At 48.3% G+C, this 15,617-nt stretch overlaps 7 protein-coding genes across 7 annotated transcripts; 4 read left to right on the top strand and 3 right to left on the bottom strand.

Annotated features, from left to right (window-relative positions):
- Positions 1 to 351: 351 nt before the first annotated feature.
- LACBIDRAFT_251779 (uncharacterized protein) lies at positions 352 to 1,778 on the top strand (the record flags this gene model as incomplete). Its single annotated transcript, XM_001883704.1, has 9 exons — positions 352 to 438; positions 486 to 683; positions 737 to 793; positions 851 to 919; positions 968 to 1,033; positions 1,067 to 1,144; positions 1,202 to 1,347; positions 1,405 to 1,521; positions 1,574 to 1,778. The coding sequence occupies 9 exons, from the start codon at positions 352 to 354 to the stop codon at positions 1,776 to 1,778; spliced, it is 1,023 nt and encodes a 340-aa protein (XP_001883739.1).
- A 154-nt stretch (positions 1,779 to 1,932) lies between these two features.
- On the top strand, positions 1,933 to 6,992 carry PYC (pyruvate carboxylase; the record flags this gene model as incomplete). Its single annotated transcript, XM_001883703.1, has 26 exons — positions 1,933 to 2,094; positions 2,149 to 2,247; positions 2,301 to 2,413; positions 2,476 to 2,600; positions 2,657 to 2,752; positions 2,808 to 3,245; positions 3,297 to 3,544; positions 3,595 to 3,705; positions 3,757 to 3,825; positions 3,882 to 3,998; positions 4,047 to 4,412; positions 4,464 to 4,546; positions 4,603 to 4,688; positions 4,738 to 4,742; positions 4,801 to 5,006; positions 5,060 to 5,196; positions 5,249 to 5,469; positions 5,529 to 5,568; positions 5,628 to 5,662; positions 5,719 to 6,063; positions 6,121 to 6,167; positions 6,221 to 6,380; positions 6,446 to 6,608; positions 6,668 to 6,684; positions 6,738 to 6,798; positions 6,855 to 6,992. 26 exons carry the CDS (start codon positions 1,933 to 1,935, stop codon positions 6,899 to 6,901), a joined length of 3,597 nt encoding a protein of 1,198 aa, XP_001883738.1. The 3' UTR covers positions 6,902 to 6,992.
- Positions 6,969 to 8,848, bottom strand: LACBIDRAFT_191118 (uncharacterized protein). Its single transcript, XM_001883600.1, has 7 exons — positions 8,785 to 8,848; positions 8,679 to 8,732; positions 8,284 to 8,628; positions 7,896 to 8,231; positions 7,693 to 7,838; positions 7,351 to 7,629; positions 6,969 to 6,973 (listed from the first exon to the last, which is right to left on the bottom strand). The coding sequence occupies exons 1-6, from the start codon at positions 8,801 to 8,803 to the stop codon at positions 7,555 to 7,557; spliced, it is 975 nt and encodes a 324-aa protein (XP_001883635.1). The 5' UTR covers positions 8,804 to 8,848; the 3' UTR covers positions 6,969 to 6,973; positions 7,351 to 7,554.
- A 441-nt stretch (positions 8,849 to 9,289) lies between these two features.
- Positions 9,290 to 9,601, top strand: LACBIDRAFT_251796 (uncharacterized protein; the record flags this gene model as incomplete). Its single annotated transcript, XM_001883702.1, has 1 exon — positions 9,290 to 9,601. The coding sequence occupies one exon, from the start codon at positions 9,290 to 9,292 to the stop codon at positions 9,599 to 9,601; it is 312 nt and encodes a 103-aa protein (XP_001883737.1).
- Positions 9,602 to 10,494: 893 nt separating this feature from the next.
- Positions 10,495 to 11,499, top strand: LACBIDRAFT_329498 (uncharacterized protein; the record flags this gene model as incomplete). The annotated part of the gene is made up of 4 exons (XM_001883701.1): positions 10,495 to 10,584; positions 10,843 to 11,151; positions 11,289 to 11,313; positions 11,426 to 11,499. The coding sequence occupies 4 exons, from the start codon at positions 10,495 to 10,497 to the stop codon at positions 11,497 to 11,499; spliced, it is 498 nt and encodes a 165-aa protein (XP_001883736.1).
- Positions 11,500 to 12,566: 1,067 nt separating this feature from the next.
- On the bottom strand, positions 12,567 to 14,325 carry LACBIDRAFT_294788 (uncharacterized protein; the record flags this gene model as incomplete). The annotated part of the gene is made up of 4 exons (XM_001883599.1): positions 12,567 to 13,869; positions 14,026 to 14,031; positions 14,148 to 14,211; positions 14,312 to 14,325. 4 exons carry the CDS (start codon positions 14,323 to 14,325, stop codon positions 12,994 to 12,996), a joined length of 960 nt encoding a protein of 319 aa, XP_001883634.1. The 3' UTR covers positions 12,567 to 12,993.
- A 416-nt stretch (positions 14,326 to 14,741) lies between these two features.
- LACBIDRAFT_192687 (uncharacterized protein) lies at positions 14,742 to 15,593 on the bottom strand. Its single transcript, XM_001883598.1, has 5 exons — positions 15,540 to 15,593; positions 15,361 to 15,482; positions 15,205 to 15,304; positions 14,979 to 15,154; positions 14,742 to 14,929 (listed from the first exon to the last, which is right to left on the bottom strand). The coding sequence occupies exons 1-5, from the start codon at positions 15,586 to 15,588 to the stop codon at positions 14,870 to 14,872; spliced, it is 507 nt and encodes a 168-aa protein (XP_001883633.1). The 5' UTR covers positions 15,589 to 15,593; the 3' UTR covers positions 14,742 to 14,869.
- Positions 15,594 to 15,617: the final 24 nt, after the last annotated feature.

Here is a 15,617-nt window from a genome sequence, read left to right as displayed (position 1 = left end):
GCATAGAATTATTTCAGAAATTGAAGTATCTCCAGAGTTTAGTTTGTAAAAGGCCTTTTTCTAGATGCCAACACGTGACCACAGAAGTGAATTCAACGGTGCCTGCCACATTCAACTCAAGCTCAAACTTCGTTGAGTCTCCAACTGGCGTACTCTGCTCAAAACCAGACGGTCCTTATTCAGCGTGCACTCCATCAATTACCGTCGTTGACTCCCTCCGTCATGGCTTCACAACATGGAAATGGCCCAACAGAAGAGAAAGACGTTGCAGAGATGAAAAGGGCAATTGCTACAGGCGCATCGACGAAAGAGGCCTCCCTTTCGGCTCGTGAGTCCCATTTCACTTTGGAAATGTTGAATAATAACGATATCTGGAGCAAAGTGCCTCCAATACTATGCTACTGTTGTGCATCCATCCTCATGACAGTCGTGAACAAGGTACTCCTTTAGTTGAAGAATGTCTAGTGTTCTGACGCACCTGCCAGTTCGTTGTGTCAGGCGCGCACTTTTCAATGAATTTTCTGCTATTATGCATACAGTCGACCGTATGCGTCGTTTGCGTGGCAACAGTGAAGAAATTCGGCATTATCTCTTTTCGTTCCTTCGATATGCAAGACGCGAAAGCTTGGTTTCCCATTAGTTTCTTGCTTGTGACCGTCATTTATACAGGTTCAAAAAGTTTGGTGGGTTCCTTCGTTTGACGGTGTGGCGTCGCGTTACCTAAAAATGCCTCCAGCAATTCCTCAGCATTCCCGTCTATACGATATTCAAGAACCTCACGATTATACTTATCGTGAGTACCTCATTTTTTTTATCCTCGACTGTCGTGTCACCAATATCTTATCATTAGGCCTATGGGGAAGTCATTTGGTTCGGTGGTAGAGTAACGGCTTTGACCTTTGTTTCCTTCATCTTTATGGTACGCCCTCTAATAGTCCTTGTATCGTATTGAGACTGATGGACATAGGTGATATCATCAATGATTGCGGCATGGTCGGATGTTTCAAGCGGACTTTCTGGCTCCGTTCCTGCTGTTAGCACTGGGGTCAGCTTGAACGCTCTTCAGACGATTGCAGGTGCAGTTCGTGGGCTGAACGTTGGATATTTCTGGATGCTTGTGAATTGTTTGACGAGCGCCGCATATGTTAGTTTCCACGTGTTTTTGGACCCAGTTGTATCTGTTTAATGACATTTACCTCAGGTTCTAGCCATGCGGAAAAGAATCAAGGTTACGGGGTTCTCTGACTGGGATTCAATGTTTTACAACAATCTGCTCAGTATCCCAGTCCTTGCCATATTTTCCATCGTGGTTGAAGATTGGGGTTTAGAGAATCTCGGTCGTAATTTGTACGTGTTTTCGGTCCATTCATTAGTGAGCGATTAATACTCAGAAGCTCGCTACAGCCCTGCAGAGACGCGTAGCTTTTTATTGACGGCTATTGCATTTTCCGGAGCCGCGGCAGTTGGCATTTCATATACAACCGCATGGTGTGTTCGCACGACAAGCAGTACAACGTACAGGTAGGTCACGGTTAAACTCGGAGTAATTGAAGTGATTGACGTGGCGTGACAGCATGGTAGGTGCTTTGAACAAACTGCCTGTCGCCGCTTCGGGGATGTTATTTTTTGGGGATGCGGTCACGTTTGGGTCAGTGTCAGCTGTTGGGGTTGGATTCTTTGCAGGAATTGTGTATGCAGTTGCGAAAAACAACCAGAAAAAGACGGAAGGGCGACTGCAGGCAGATGCCATTATACCATTAGCGAGTCGGAAACCATAGATAGACTAATTGAACACTGCGTATATGCGCGTAACTACGCGGAGTTCAGAACGCGGGTCAAAAAAATCATCTTGATAAGATTAGCTTTCTACTCTACCCCAGGTCATCTTCCCCTCGTTCTCTTCTTTCTTGAACACCACCATCATCATCTACCATGGCTTCGCAGTCTACATCGCTGCACCCAGCGAGGCTCGCTCCCATCTTTGCCACTTCTCCCAGTGCCCCGGGCACCCCTGTACACTCCATCCAAACTATGAGGAGAAAGGCTGCAGGACATGGTGGTCCCCTCACTAAGATTCTCGTTGCTAATCGTGGTGTCAGTAATTTCCTCCATTTTTCAACCTCCCCCCCTTTTCTTATACAGTGACAGGAAATTGCCATCCGTGTCTTCAGGACTGCCCATGAGCTTGCTATGCATACCGTAGCAATCTACTCCTACGAGGATCGATTATCAGCTCATCGTCAAAAGGTTGGCATCATATCTCTGTCAGGGTCGTCTTAATCTTAGTTTGACACTCCCAGTCCGATGAAGCTTATCAGGTCGGAAAGGGTTTAACCCCAGTCGGCGCTTACCTTGCTCAAGACGATATCATTAAAATTGCACTTGAGCATGGCGTTGACATGATCCATCCAGGGTCGGTCCTTGAAAATTTTCATGGGGGGTTGGATAGCCACAGCTCACCACCCAATAACGCAGTTACGGTTTCTTGTCCGAAAATGCCGCATTCGCAAGAAAGGTCGAACAAGCTGGTATTGCCTTTGTCGGTCCGTCGCCTGAAGTAATTGATGGACTGGGTGATAAAACTAAGGCAAGGACCTTGGGTAAATCCTTTTTTTCGTACATTCATTTGCACCCTCTTGATGATCTATCCCACTAGCGATGAAGGTCGGCGTCCCAGTCGTACCCGGAACTCCTGGACCTGTCGATACTTACAAGGATGGAGAAGCATTCATTCAGGAATACGGTTTCCCAGGTTTGTGATTTGTGCGCCCCTTCACATTGCTACAATCTTCATATGTGCTCCATAGTTATCATCAAGGCCGCTATGGGTGGTGGTGGACGAGGAATGCGCGTCGTGAGGGAACAATCCGACTTCGAAACCTCCTTCCAACGCGCTGTCAGCGAAGCAAAGGCCGCATTCGGCGACGGAACCGTTTTCATCGAACGTTTTTTGGAGCGCCCCCGTCACATTGAAGTCCAGATCCTTGCTGATGCTGTTGGAAACACCATCCATCTTTTTGAACGAGATTGCTCCGTCCAGAGGAGACATCAAAAAGTCGTTGAAGTTGCACCAGCCACTCACCTCCCGGAAGAAGTTAGGCAAGCCATTTTGGCTGACGCCATCAAGTTGGCGAAGAGCGTCGGATACAGGAACGCTGGTACTGCAGAGTTTTTGGTCGATCAGATGGGCAGGCATTACTTCATTGAGATCAACCCTCGTATCCAGGTGGAGCACACCATCACTGGTACGTACGCAGTAGACGCGCACGACAATAACTGACACCGTCCTGCTGCAGAGGAAATTACTGGAATCGACATTGTGGCCGCGCAAATCCAAATTGCCGCTGGCGCGACTCTGCCGCAACTTGGTCTCACCCAGGATGCCATCACGAAACGAGGCTTTGCTATTCAATGCCGTATCACCACTGAAGACGCTGCCCACAACTTCCAGCCCGATACAGGGAAGATTGAGGTATATCGTAGCGCAGGAGGTAATGGTGTTCGTCTCGACGCAAGCTCTGGTTTTGCTGGTGCACAGATCACGGTGAGTGGCTTGTCTGCAGTGGCCTGGGAACCAGCTAACAGAATTATAAGCCCCATTATGATAGTTTGTTAGTGAAGTGTACAGTCAGTGGCACGACCTATGAAGTTGCGCGTCGCAAGATGTTGCGTGCTCTTGTTGAATTCCGAATTCGCGGTGTCAAGGTTCGTTGCTTCGTATCTCATGCGTGGCCAAGTTACTGAGTTGCGTTCTAGACCAACATTCCCTTCCTCTTCCGTCTCTTGACTCATGATACCTTTATTCAAGGAAAGACTTGGACGACAGTACGTGACGTCAACCTTCGTTGACACACGCATTGTTCTCATCCGACTATGCATAGTTCATTGATGATACTCCTGACCTCTTCAAGCTGGTGCAGAGCCAAAACCGTGCTCAGAAACTGTTGGCATACCTCGGTGATCTGGCGGTCAATGGAAGCTCCATCAAAGGCCAAACCGTTCGTGCTCGTTATTTTGCTTTCGCTGTCGTTTGATGGTAAAACCAGGGCGAACCCGGCCTCAAAACCGACATTGTCATCCCCAAGTTTCAAAGCCGCGAAGACCCGCTTAATGGTCCCCCCCTGGACACTACCCTGCCTTGCACCATCGGATGGCGGAACATCATCGTCAAAGAAGGTCCCGAAGCATTTGCCAAAGCAGTGCGCGACTACCCAGGCACCCTCATTATGGATACCACATGGCGTGACGCCCACCAATCTCTCCTTGCGACTCGTCTGCGAACTATAGATATGGTCAACATCGCCAAAGAGACCAGCTATGCTTTGGCCAATGCTTACAGTCTTGAATGTTGGGGTGGAGCAACTTTTGATGTTGCTATGCGCTTCTTGTATGAAGATCCTTGGGAGCGTCTGGTGAGTGTCGCTTTGTGATTTTTAGATGTTGATGCTGACTTGTATCCGCAGCGCACGCTTCGTAAATTAGTCCCCAATATCCCGTTACAAGCGCTCGTCCGTGGGGCCAATGGTGTCGGGTATACTAGCTACCCGTGAGTCTCAGTTTTGAATTTGACCTTCATTGTAGTTGATCTCCCGGCTTTTTCAGTGATAATGCCATCTATGACTTTTCGAAGAAGGCCGTGGAAAATGGGCTTGACATTTTCCGAGTCTTTGATTCCCTGAATTACTTTGGTAGGTTACTTGAATTTTTGAGTCGGTATTTGCTGAAATTCCTTTTCAGAGAACGTACGTCAGCTGATTTTGGAAGATTCCTTGCAAAATCTTGATGTTGAACTGCAAACAGATGAAGCTCGGGATTGATGCTGCCAAGAAGGCAGGTGGTGTTTGCGAAGCAGTGGTGTGCTACAGTGGTGACGTTGCAAGCCCCAATGAGACGAAGTACACGCTCCAATACTATCTCGACTTTGTGGACCAACTTGTGAAGGAAGGGATCCACGTTTTGGGTGTCAAGGATATGGCTGGCTTGCTGAAGCCTCAAGCTGCTACACTGTGAGTCCTACATGCATCTCCGACGCATAAAATTCATACAATATCCCCCATAGTCTCATTGGCGCCATTAGGAAGGCACACCCTGACCTTCCCATCCACGTCCACTCCCATGACACGGCAGGCATTGCTGCAGCCAGCATGCTCGCGTGCGCGGCGGCTGGCGCAGATGTCGTTGATGTTGCGATCGACAGTATGTAAACGTCTTCATTTTTCTTCGCATCGCATTTTATGGGAATTGTTAGGCATGTCGGGATTGACTTCTCAACCATCTATGGGTGCCGTATGCATGGCTCTCGAGCAGACCGCTCTGGGAACTGGTATCCGCTACGAGGATATCCAAGCCCTCAACCTTTACTGGAGTCAAGTTCGTATGCTGTACAGTTGCTTTGAGGCCAATGTCAGAGCTTCGGACTCTAGTGTGTTCGATCATGAGATGCCAGGAGGGCAGTACACGAATCTGATGGTTTGCACCGTCGCCTCTCTTCCTTCCTTTCACTGTCTGATGGCATGTATTTTTCAAAGTTCCAAGCCTCTCAGCTGGGACTTGGTACGCAATGGACTGGTACGCTTTCCCAGAAAGTCCCATGCATCTACTTCTCTGACAAAGATGAATAATATCAGTTATCAAGCAAAAGTATATCGAGGCAAACGAGCTTGTGCGTTGCACTTACCGCGTCAAGAATGAGGAATAGTGCTGATCAAATCGTGATAGTGCGGAAACATCATCAAGGTTACGCCCTCATCAAAGGTTGTTGGTGACTTTGCGCAATGGATGACGTCCAACTCGTTCTCGAAAGAGGATGTTTTGGCACGCGCTGAACAGCTCGACTTCCCATCGTCCGTTGTTGAGTTTTTCCAAGGTTACCTTGGACAGCCTGTTGGCGGTTTCCCAGAGCCATTGCGCACAAAAATCATTAGAAATAAGCCTAGAATTGATGGACGTCCGGGTACTACTATGCAACCTCTTGACTTCAAGAAGATCAAGGCGGAACTACGAAGCAAATTTGGGAAGCACATCACAGATTCTGATGTTACCTCGTACGTCATGTATCCCAAGGTATTCCGCCGAGCACGTCTTCATTGCGTAACACGATATCTTAACATACTTGGACAGGTCTTCGAAGAATACCAGGGCTTCATTGAAAAGTACGGTGACTTGAGGTGCGCATTTCGGGTTTTGCTGTCACATGTGCTTGTTCTGAAGAACCATCAAGTGTTATTCCCACCCGGTACTTCCTTGGCCGTCCGGATATTGGAGAGGAGATGCACATCTCGATCGAGAAAGGCAAGACCCTCATCATCCGTCTGATGGCGGTGGGACCCGTTGTCGAAGGTCGTGCCCAGCGTGATGTGTGGTTTGAGGTGAACGGAGAGGTAAAAACGTCATCAATACCTTATTTTCACTATTGGCTCAAGCTATATGACCCTCATCACAATAGGTCCGTGCGGTGTCAGTTGAGGACAAAAACTCAGCTGTGGAAACGGTCTCGCGGGAGAAGGCAACTGCTGACCCTGGATCTGTCGGTGCCCCGATGTCAGGTGTTGTTGTTGAAGTCAGAGTGAAAGAGGGGCAGGAGATCAGAAAGGGTGACCCCGTTTGCGGTAAGCTTTGGAAGCCTCAAATCCCATAACCAGTAGTCAGCTGATGCACGCATGTGTAGTTCTCAGCGCGATGAAGGTAACTTGGATTGTTATGCTGATGATTTCTAACTGACTGGTTTCGTCTGATAGATGGAATCTGCTGTTACCGCTCCCGTTTCGGGTCACATCAAACGTGTTGTCGTTCACGAAGGTACTTGTCTTATCTTGCCTTATCGTTGCTGCCGAACTAAGGCGTCTGTTCCAAAGGGGACTCAATCAACCAGGGTGATCTTACAGTGGAGATTGTACACTGAACGACATCGATGGCGCCATTATACTTATAGAATGAATTGCTGTACAGATAGGGATTTTTTCCAGGAAGGGAACACGGATGAATTTCTCATGATGTCAAAGCGAATGATGGATCAATCTTTCACCTGTCCATGTGTGACCACCCACCGTCTATTTTGACGTTCATGTCATCTACATAGCGGGACCTTGCTCACTTGTCCGTGAAATTTAATGTGCCGCTGATAGGGCTTGTGAACACAGCTGTGCTCGAGTCGAAGCGGTCTTCATGATGATCAGATGAACTTCAGCCACTTTCCGAGTAGGAAAAGACGCCAAGGTACTGAAATCTTGATGCCCCGAAATTTGTTAACATGCACTTGCGATGGGAGATGAATAGCAAAGAGCTAAACTGGCTTGAGGTCCAGTGACGGACTGGTATGTTGCAGACCATGGAAGGACGACTGTCTGGTATGCACATAGAGTTTTTCTTTTTGTGAAGACAGGTCAGTTTAGGCTCTGTTACATATTTACATTGACCAACGTGCGCCTGTCTGGCCTTTGCCGCTGGGATCTGCCAAGCTGGATGCCTTTCGAAATATTGTAGAAAAAAGGGTCTTGATGAACGGAGAACAACGAAGAGGGCTTCTAGCAGCCGATGTTAACAAAGTGTTGACCCTTAGGCACTAGAGACAAGAAGGGCGGACGACCGGAGATATTTTACGCAATCCTTGTGAATCTCTTCGACAATTTCCTATTGAGAAACAAGGTCAGATCAGGATGACAGCGTGCACTGCTCGCTTCTATGAGAACCTACCCTTGCTGGCATGATCTTGTTTACTAAGCCAACGCTGGCGCCTGCCCAGACAACGATGCGGGAGGTGTCGTCCTTGAGACTCGCTTCCTTGAGTTTGCTCCTTAGAACTTGAATGTCTTCCCCTCTCTCATAATCTTCGACGGTAGCTATTTTTCTCGAACGTAAATAGGGTGACAGCAAAATTCGCGCTACGAGGTTCTTACCGTTTCGCAAACCCCTTCCGTCGACCCCCTGTGGCCAACCTAGCGTATTTCGAGCGTAATCAAAAGCCATCGTTCGGACCGATAGGGAGGAATCAGCCTCGATAAGAGCACGTCTCTGGGCATCGGTATAGAGACTTTCAGGAGAAAGCAAAAGGCGGGTTCCGAGAACAACTCCAGAAGCTCCTAAAGTGAGAAGTGCTGCCGCGTGCGCTCCATTGACTAGTCCCCCAGCACCTAAAATGGGTGGTCCGTTTGGTCCGATGGCAGCAGTGACTAGAGGTAGAAGGGTTAGAAGTGGAAGGCCTTGAGACGCCCCATGCCCTCCAGCCTCGACACCTGCAGAAGGGGATAAGAGCTAGAGTTAATGTTTAGAATGCAGAAGCCGAGCCTTGCACAATGATAACGTCGGCACACCATTCATTGACCGCTACGGATGCCTGCTCCACGGAGGAGACAGGACAAAAAATTAAGACGCGATCCGTATGGCCCCGCTTGTTATTATGTTCGTGGATGTAATCCACCCAGTGTTTTATGTTGTTCCCAAAAGCTAACCAGATGGCACGAACATTATTATCCAAAGCCACAGACAGAAGCTGCGTTGCCGGAGCTCCTGGTGACTCCAATTGCCACGCCAGAAAGCCCACGCCTACGGGAAGGAGGGCGTGAGGCTGAAGCTTAAGAAGGGATCGAGCTATATCTATCTCGGACTGGAGCTTTTCAGGGGAATCGTATCCTTGAAAAGCGACTTATTACAATGGTTTGTGAAAGGAGCGACAGACATACCCGCTGCAAGGAAGCCGAAGCCTCCCGCCAGAGTAACTTGAGCGGCGAGGGCGCCTACAAGGCTAATCAATATCACCTGGGGGCAAGGTATGCGTCAATGACGTACCACCACTCGCACCCGCCATTGAGGCAGCGACGATGGGGGTTTTAAGTCCTAGAGTAACATTTAATCATGTCCAAAGATGATAGTTGCGTATAATGACACCTAGAAGTTGAGTGAGCTTGGTGTTGAGAGTCATAATTGAAGATGGACAATTGCACGAGATCTCCCTGTCATGACCAATGATACAACTGACAAAGTTCGCTCCGTCAATTCGGTATCGGTATTTCGGCTATAGCATAGCGTATACTTTTTGAGTGAACATTGCTAGAAACACACAGAAAATGGTTGGACCAGAAATCTGAGCGAGGTGAACCGCGAACTAGCTACAGGTTGTCTTTGTTGTTGTTTGTAAGAAAATTGGTAGCCTTGCGTTTGTCGTTGCCTCGAGTCACCTCGAACCACTCTACACCGCCCATCATGGCAAGTTCATCCAAAGTTATACGATTTTTACGATGTTTATAACTAACTATGTAGCATCTAGCCTCCTCCCAAATCTAAAGGCGGAAAAATGCTCAGTCTCATCAACTGGAGACTGAAAGTCACGATTAACGATGGGCGCGCGTTAACGGGACAAATGCTGGCATTTGATCGCCATATGAACTTGGTCTTGGCCGATTGCGAGGAATTTAGAAGAGTTCGTCCCAAGAAAAAGGCGGGGGAGGAGACGGCACCTGAACAAGAAATGAAGCGAACACTTGGGCTTGTGATCTTGCGTGGGGAGACAGTGGTCAGCCTAAGCGTTGAGGGGCCACCCCCTATCGTTGATGAGGACAAAAAGAACGCGGTGCGCGACTCAGAACATGATCAGCGTCGATCTTGATACTGATGAATCTATAGCTTCCTGTTGGTCCTGGTCGCGGCATGCCTGCGGGACGTGGCATGGGTATGATGCCGCCTAGTTCGTGCCTTTTCACCCTGCAGTTTTTGAAGCTTTGCTGACCATTTGTTGGTAGTGGGAGCTCCATCGTTAGCACGCCCACCAATGCCTTTCGCTCCTCCTGGCATGTCAGGTCCTCCCCCTGGTTTCAGGCCTCCAGGTTTCCCTCCTGGCATGCCCTTCCCCCCTCCTCCAGGTTTCCCAGGTCCTCCTGGGTGAGTCGAAGAAGTGTAACTTTCCTTGCTTCTTTTTCTGAAATGATTGTTGATCCAGCTTCCAACCGCCTCAGTGAAAGTAGGCTTGTATTTTGTTTTGATATCAGTAATTTTGCAGCGATTGTGGCAAAGAAAAGGAAAGTACCAATCTTCGTGTATTCACCCGTGCATTTAGAAAATATGGGTACTTGTAGTCTGCTGTGCGCAATGCATCTTGTTCCACCCTCAACTTCTGGCAATGGCCCTTCTGCAGCTTGCATATATGGCAATATCCGATGGCCCATAGCCGTTCTCCTTCGGCGTCATATGCCAGGAAACGAAGTTGATCTGGTGCAGTTTGGCAAGTTTACGAAAGCTTCATCTTCGCGATATCAACAGGTGTTGTGCAATGTCCCTGAAGTAACAAATAAGCGGAGCTCACTGACGTTGGGTGTCATCTTGCCGACCGCGGACATTGCTCAAGCGAGCGATCGTTGCAAACATTACTCTGGTCCTTCGGCTACTTCTTTCGCACTAAGACCAATCCAGTTTTCTACCTGGACGATCATTCGCCACCACAGTTCTCTACACCTCCGTATTTCAAAACCCTGAAAGAGCCCAGCTGTGTGTGGAGTTTTTGAAATGGAGGGTGACAAATTTGACGTATCAGGTGTTGCAGTTGATGAGTTGTCGCGCGACGCCACCGCTCTCGCCTGCAACGACCTTGATCCCGTAAGTATGACTGAGACAATGAGCTCAAAGGTGCCCCCACAAATGACATTTCAATGGTTGTTTGTTGCGACCATAATGGATGGTGACCAGCATGCCCGTATACGTCCCTTGATTAATGATTGATGTCAACGCGTTCGGTATGTTTTCTTTTTTTGTATTGTTGGTAATCCGGCGGCGGCATCCTTCACAAATTAGGTGAGTCAAATGCACTCTAATATTACTTCCTTGTCCCTGCCCTCTATTGAATCAAGTTTTTAGTGTGAGTGCGGCGCACACCTGCGCACACATACGCAACTGAGTTACCGGATGAGTTCCGCTCGCAGAAAGAAAGATAACCATAACGCCCTTGGTATTCAATGCAAGTTATCAATCACCATTCAGCGGACAGGCCTCCCCTATCCGCTTGCCTCAGTAAATTGGCATTTAAAGCGGCGGAAGGATCTAGAGGGGGTGGAAAAGGCGGTCTGGCCTCCGACTCTCGCCCATGTCGCTGCCAGGTCGAGCGACCTTGATTTCACACAGTACTTACGGCAGCCAAGTTACACCCAATCAGCATCAGCCAAAGTTGTGAGCTGCGGACATTCTGATATGAATGCTTCTGCCCCGGTCGCCGGTAATCCAAAACACTCATTGTTAACTCTCCAGGTTGTCGCCTGTTGTCGCCACTGCTCAGCTTGGATTAGTAAATGATAAATCGCGGGTAGTCGCGGCTCCGACCTGGTAACAGTGGTAAGTATATGCTGTTTGTTCTTCGGTCCAAAAAGGCTAGTCTGAGTGTTTCGATCCAGGGGTACATATCGGTGCGAACCTGGTGCGGACTGGACGTTGGTGTGAATGACAGTCAGAACGCATTTCAAGCGCGCAATTTCCATTATCGAGTCCGACGTCGCTGATTGGGAGCTCATATATCTTTAGGACAATCGCGATCTCCTCACGGTGACCAGACTCTCGCCCGATGCTGACATATTACTTTACAGCACCTAAGTACATACGCAGTTTTGATCATCGAATGGAACGGAGCATTGAAATGCATAAAGGAAAACGGAGTGCGCTGAGCGTTCACTGAGATGAAAATTTTATTTTCGATACCTGATCGGTGCGTTCATTCGATCATCGATGATGCAGATAACTTGATACTAGATAGAGAAGACTGACGCAGTTGTATTGTCTAAAACATAAATCAAGCCGGGTATGTGGTGGTGCTGCAAGTGAGCACCTAAAAATAGACACCTGTGCGGTTGCCATCTCCCGGAAGACTTTGCCAAAAGCATATACATACAATATACATATGTCAGTTAGGACCCACCTCTTATTTTTTATTTGGATTCTTACTGGTTCTCGGAGCGACTAAAGACCGAAATGGCATTGAGCGCTAAAAAAAGGGCCTATCGCTGCGTACACCGACTCCTGTCATTATGCTCACTCTGTCACAATGCCAGTTATTGTTTCTCGCTGCCGCCTCAATGAATCGTAAGATTGAGGTAATTTGAAGTGTGGACGGGCGTTTCAAGATACCTTACTGGTCACTGCTACACTAAGGCTAAGGTTCGGGAGCGCAATCTGGGGTGCTTATACTAGGGATAGTCTGTATGACCTTTTATTTACATACTGTGGAGTCAAGGAACACACATAGAATAGGAATCAGCGGGATAATCGGGCAAGGCAGTGGAGTGACCGGAAATCTTTCACAAACGGCCAGCCGAAAGTGGAGCGGTTGTGGTGCTCCTTCCACGAAGCAGAAAGGACGGAAGGTATCCTCGAGGTGTGCACATAGAGAGAGAGGATGACGCGAGGGTGCGCGTTTTGGGCAAAAACGCACAGTTCGGAAGTCTTCGGGTGCTGAATAGGAATTGTGTATGTGCTTAGATAGAGAAGAAGCGCGTTGTTTCCTTGTGTTGTGGTTTCGATAAGAAGAGATGGAGGTCGATGGAACGGCCGGATAGATAGATACTTAGATACTTAGATGCCTGGCCGCTTGTATTCGATTTGGGTTCGCGTAATGGTTTTGATTGTAGATAGTGTTACACATGGGGTTGTAAGTAGGTAGAACGTACATAGATCTGGAGGCCGTGTCTAAGGGGCGGCGTATATGCGAGGCGAAAATAAGTGAATGTGGATTGAAACGTGAGTGACTCGTTTTTGTTTGGGTGATGAGGTGGGGGGATAATGCAAGGAGAAAGAGAGAGCTGATGATGCAATGATGCTGGATGATGCAAGAAAGGAAATGGAACGGATAGGGAGGGTAGTGCAAAGCTGTGATGCAAAATAGCGAGTCCGACAGGTAGTCTTGGTTGTTGGCTTTTTTTTGCTGTCGCTTGGGGAGATATATCCGGAATAAAAAGAACGAAAATTCTATGGTGGGGGGGGGGAGAAATGCCAAAAAGCGAGAAAAGCTAAGGCAGTTGTGGTTCAGTCAACTGCGCGAGATGTTTTTCGCCCTCTGGCCCTAAATGACGGATGATCGTCATTGTGTTCAGACGTCCTTCTGCGGCCTCGTGGATGTTTAGGCTGGTTGAAAGCACTGTTGGTTTCGACGAGGACGGTGCTTGACATCCAGCAGACGGGTAGATTGTCGTCGTCGTCGTCGTCATAAGAGGGGGATTTGGATTTGAGGGGAGAAAGATGGTGCTTCTTGGAGAGGACGGTGAACTTTGCGGTGTCCACGCGAGGTGGAGATTGTGACGTTTTCTGTTGAGATGAAAACAGGAATGCGGGTGACGGAGACACCCAGGAGCGGACGTGAGAAGCGATAGAGCCGATGAAGGATTTGTTACGGCTGGCAGAGATGGGCATAGGGTTAGCGGATGCGGGAGTGGCGAGGGAAGCTTCAGTGGCGCCTGACAAGACGGAGACGTTGCCTATACTCTTGAATTCTGATAAACTGAGAATTGAAGGGCAAGTGAGTGGTTTGTGAGATGTTTGAATGGGAATCGTTGAGGACGGGGGAGCTGCAGTTGTTGGAGTGGTCATGCAGAGGGTGGGCGGGACGGGTCGATGTGGACGTAAGAGTTGGGGCGGTCGGCAAGCAGAACTGGAGAATGAATAAGTGGAAGAGGACGATGAATGGACTGGAGGAGAAGGAGGTGGAGATGGTGGTCCACGAGGGATTCCAGCTGGTCCAAGAGGAATTCCAGAGGCCCATGCTATTATAGCAGCGGAATTGTTCTCCTCGTCGTCTGGCCCAGCCAAATGTTTGCAGTTGAATGAGCAATAAGGGCCATTTCCCTCCTGTAAAAACGATGAGAACGGGGACGACAGAGGGTTGAAAAAATACTTGCAGTATGTCTGTCGCAAGTCAAGCACCAGTCAGTGGGTGACTTTCCGTAACACAAATTCTCTAGATTTGAATAAATCGACGAAATCTAGGGTCCTTTGCCGGGATGCCGAGTCTTGTAAGGGTTCGACTCTGATGGAGTCCCTGGTTGGAACCCAGTTACAAACCTTAATCTATTCAGAGGGTACAGACCCCTCGAACAGATTTCAAACGCTGGGAACCACCCTGCCAAGGGGGAACCCTTTCTTCCTGGGTACGATTCCTTCCCACATGGCTTAGTCAGCTCTACCTCATCCCCTACTACTCTCCTACGGCTGGGGCATTCTGCTCCCTCTCGTTGCAGTTCAAAGCCACTACAGAGTCTATTAGAAGTGTCAATGTCTTATGGCTACAAAATCCCCTCCCGGAAACTGTTGCTCCCTTTACAAACACCCTTCTTGACACCTAACTCACTGATCCACAGCCATGTTCAGCTCAACTTGGGATTTTTTGGGCTTCACCCAGTGTGTGGTCTAATTTTACAGCAGGGTGGATGAATAATCAGTATAATAAACCCATCCATGGGCCTACACGACCTCAGAGCAGCTCAGACAGGAGGGAAGTGAAGGCAAGCAAATACATCAAATAGAATCTAATCAGTTGGCATTACGGTTTATTCACTCCAATAAACTCTCCTGTGAAATTCTCGTTTCAAACTCCGATAAGGGTCAAATTTATTCATTTTTATAGATTTGAGTTACGGAAAGTCACCCAGTATCCATTTTGGTTGTAAACTGTCGACAGGGCCCAGTTTAAGTACTTTTAAGCATTCATCTCAGATCCAATTTCACAGCTCAGTCACAGATAGTCACAGCCAGTCACATTCCCATCTCACGCCTCAGTGTGTGAATGGCGATCTACGATCGATCAAGCTTCTATTTGGAATGCAGTAGAACAACGTCGGCGCTCGGCTCTCCTACACCAATTCTAGAGCACAGATCCTCGTGTCCCATTTAGAAAAAAGTACAATGGTCACTGTTCCTTTTTTTCTAACGCTACTGTCTCTTTACGTCGAGCGTATTCCTGTCCAGCCTGGGACCATTATTATTAGAGCCCTCATTATCAATAATAAGACTCGTACCTGTAGAGCGAGAATGAGGCCCAGGCATATGATGATGATGATATTTCCTGCAGATAGAACTCGCATAGCATCCACCTGGTCTCCTCTGTTCTCGACCTGCTCCAACGGCGTTACTATCGTTCGCAGTGACGGTATCGTCACCGTCAGATATACCGCAATTCCAAATACATACGTCGCTACAAACCCTTGTCAGTCCAATAACAATTGAACAAAAAGTCGGACGCACCTAGACTCGTTCCATCAAAAAACATCGCACTCTCATCCCAATTGTGAAGCTTTGCGACCAATCCAATCAACCCAACCCCAACCAATCCGTGGAGGAGCGCCTGCAAGTTCCCAATACAGTTAGTTCAAAGCTCATTGAGTCGAACAGCGAGCGCACCTTTATAGCTGGCGGCGCATTGAAAAACGTTGTGTAGAACTGAAACCCGTCACGAATCACATCCTCTGTTAGTTCACTCCACAACACTCGGTGATCTACGTTGAGGCAGATGAGTTGAACACCTGTTACGTATGGTCAATACGGGCCCCGAGTTGAGAATTTTCAACGCTTCTTCTCACCGAGAAAGAAGGACACAGGTGCGAGCACGGCCGCTTGCTTGAAGCCCATGAAGGAGTTGGAAGAAGCGGATGATGGTT

Source organism: Laccaria bicolor, genomic scaffold (genome assembly GCF_000143565.1).
Source record: "Laccaria bicolor S238N-H82 LACBIscaffold_22 genomic scaffold, whole genome shotgun sequence".
NCBI lineage: Eukaryota > Fungi > Basidiomycota > Agaricomycetes > Agaricales > Hydnangiaceae > Laccaria > Laccaria bicolor.
Note: the sequence above shows the minus strand (reverse complement) of the source record. Positions and strands in the feature narration are given on the sequence as shown.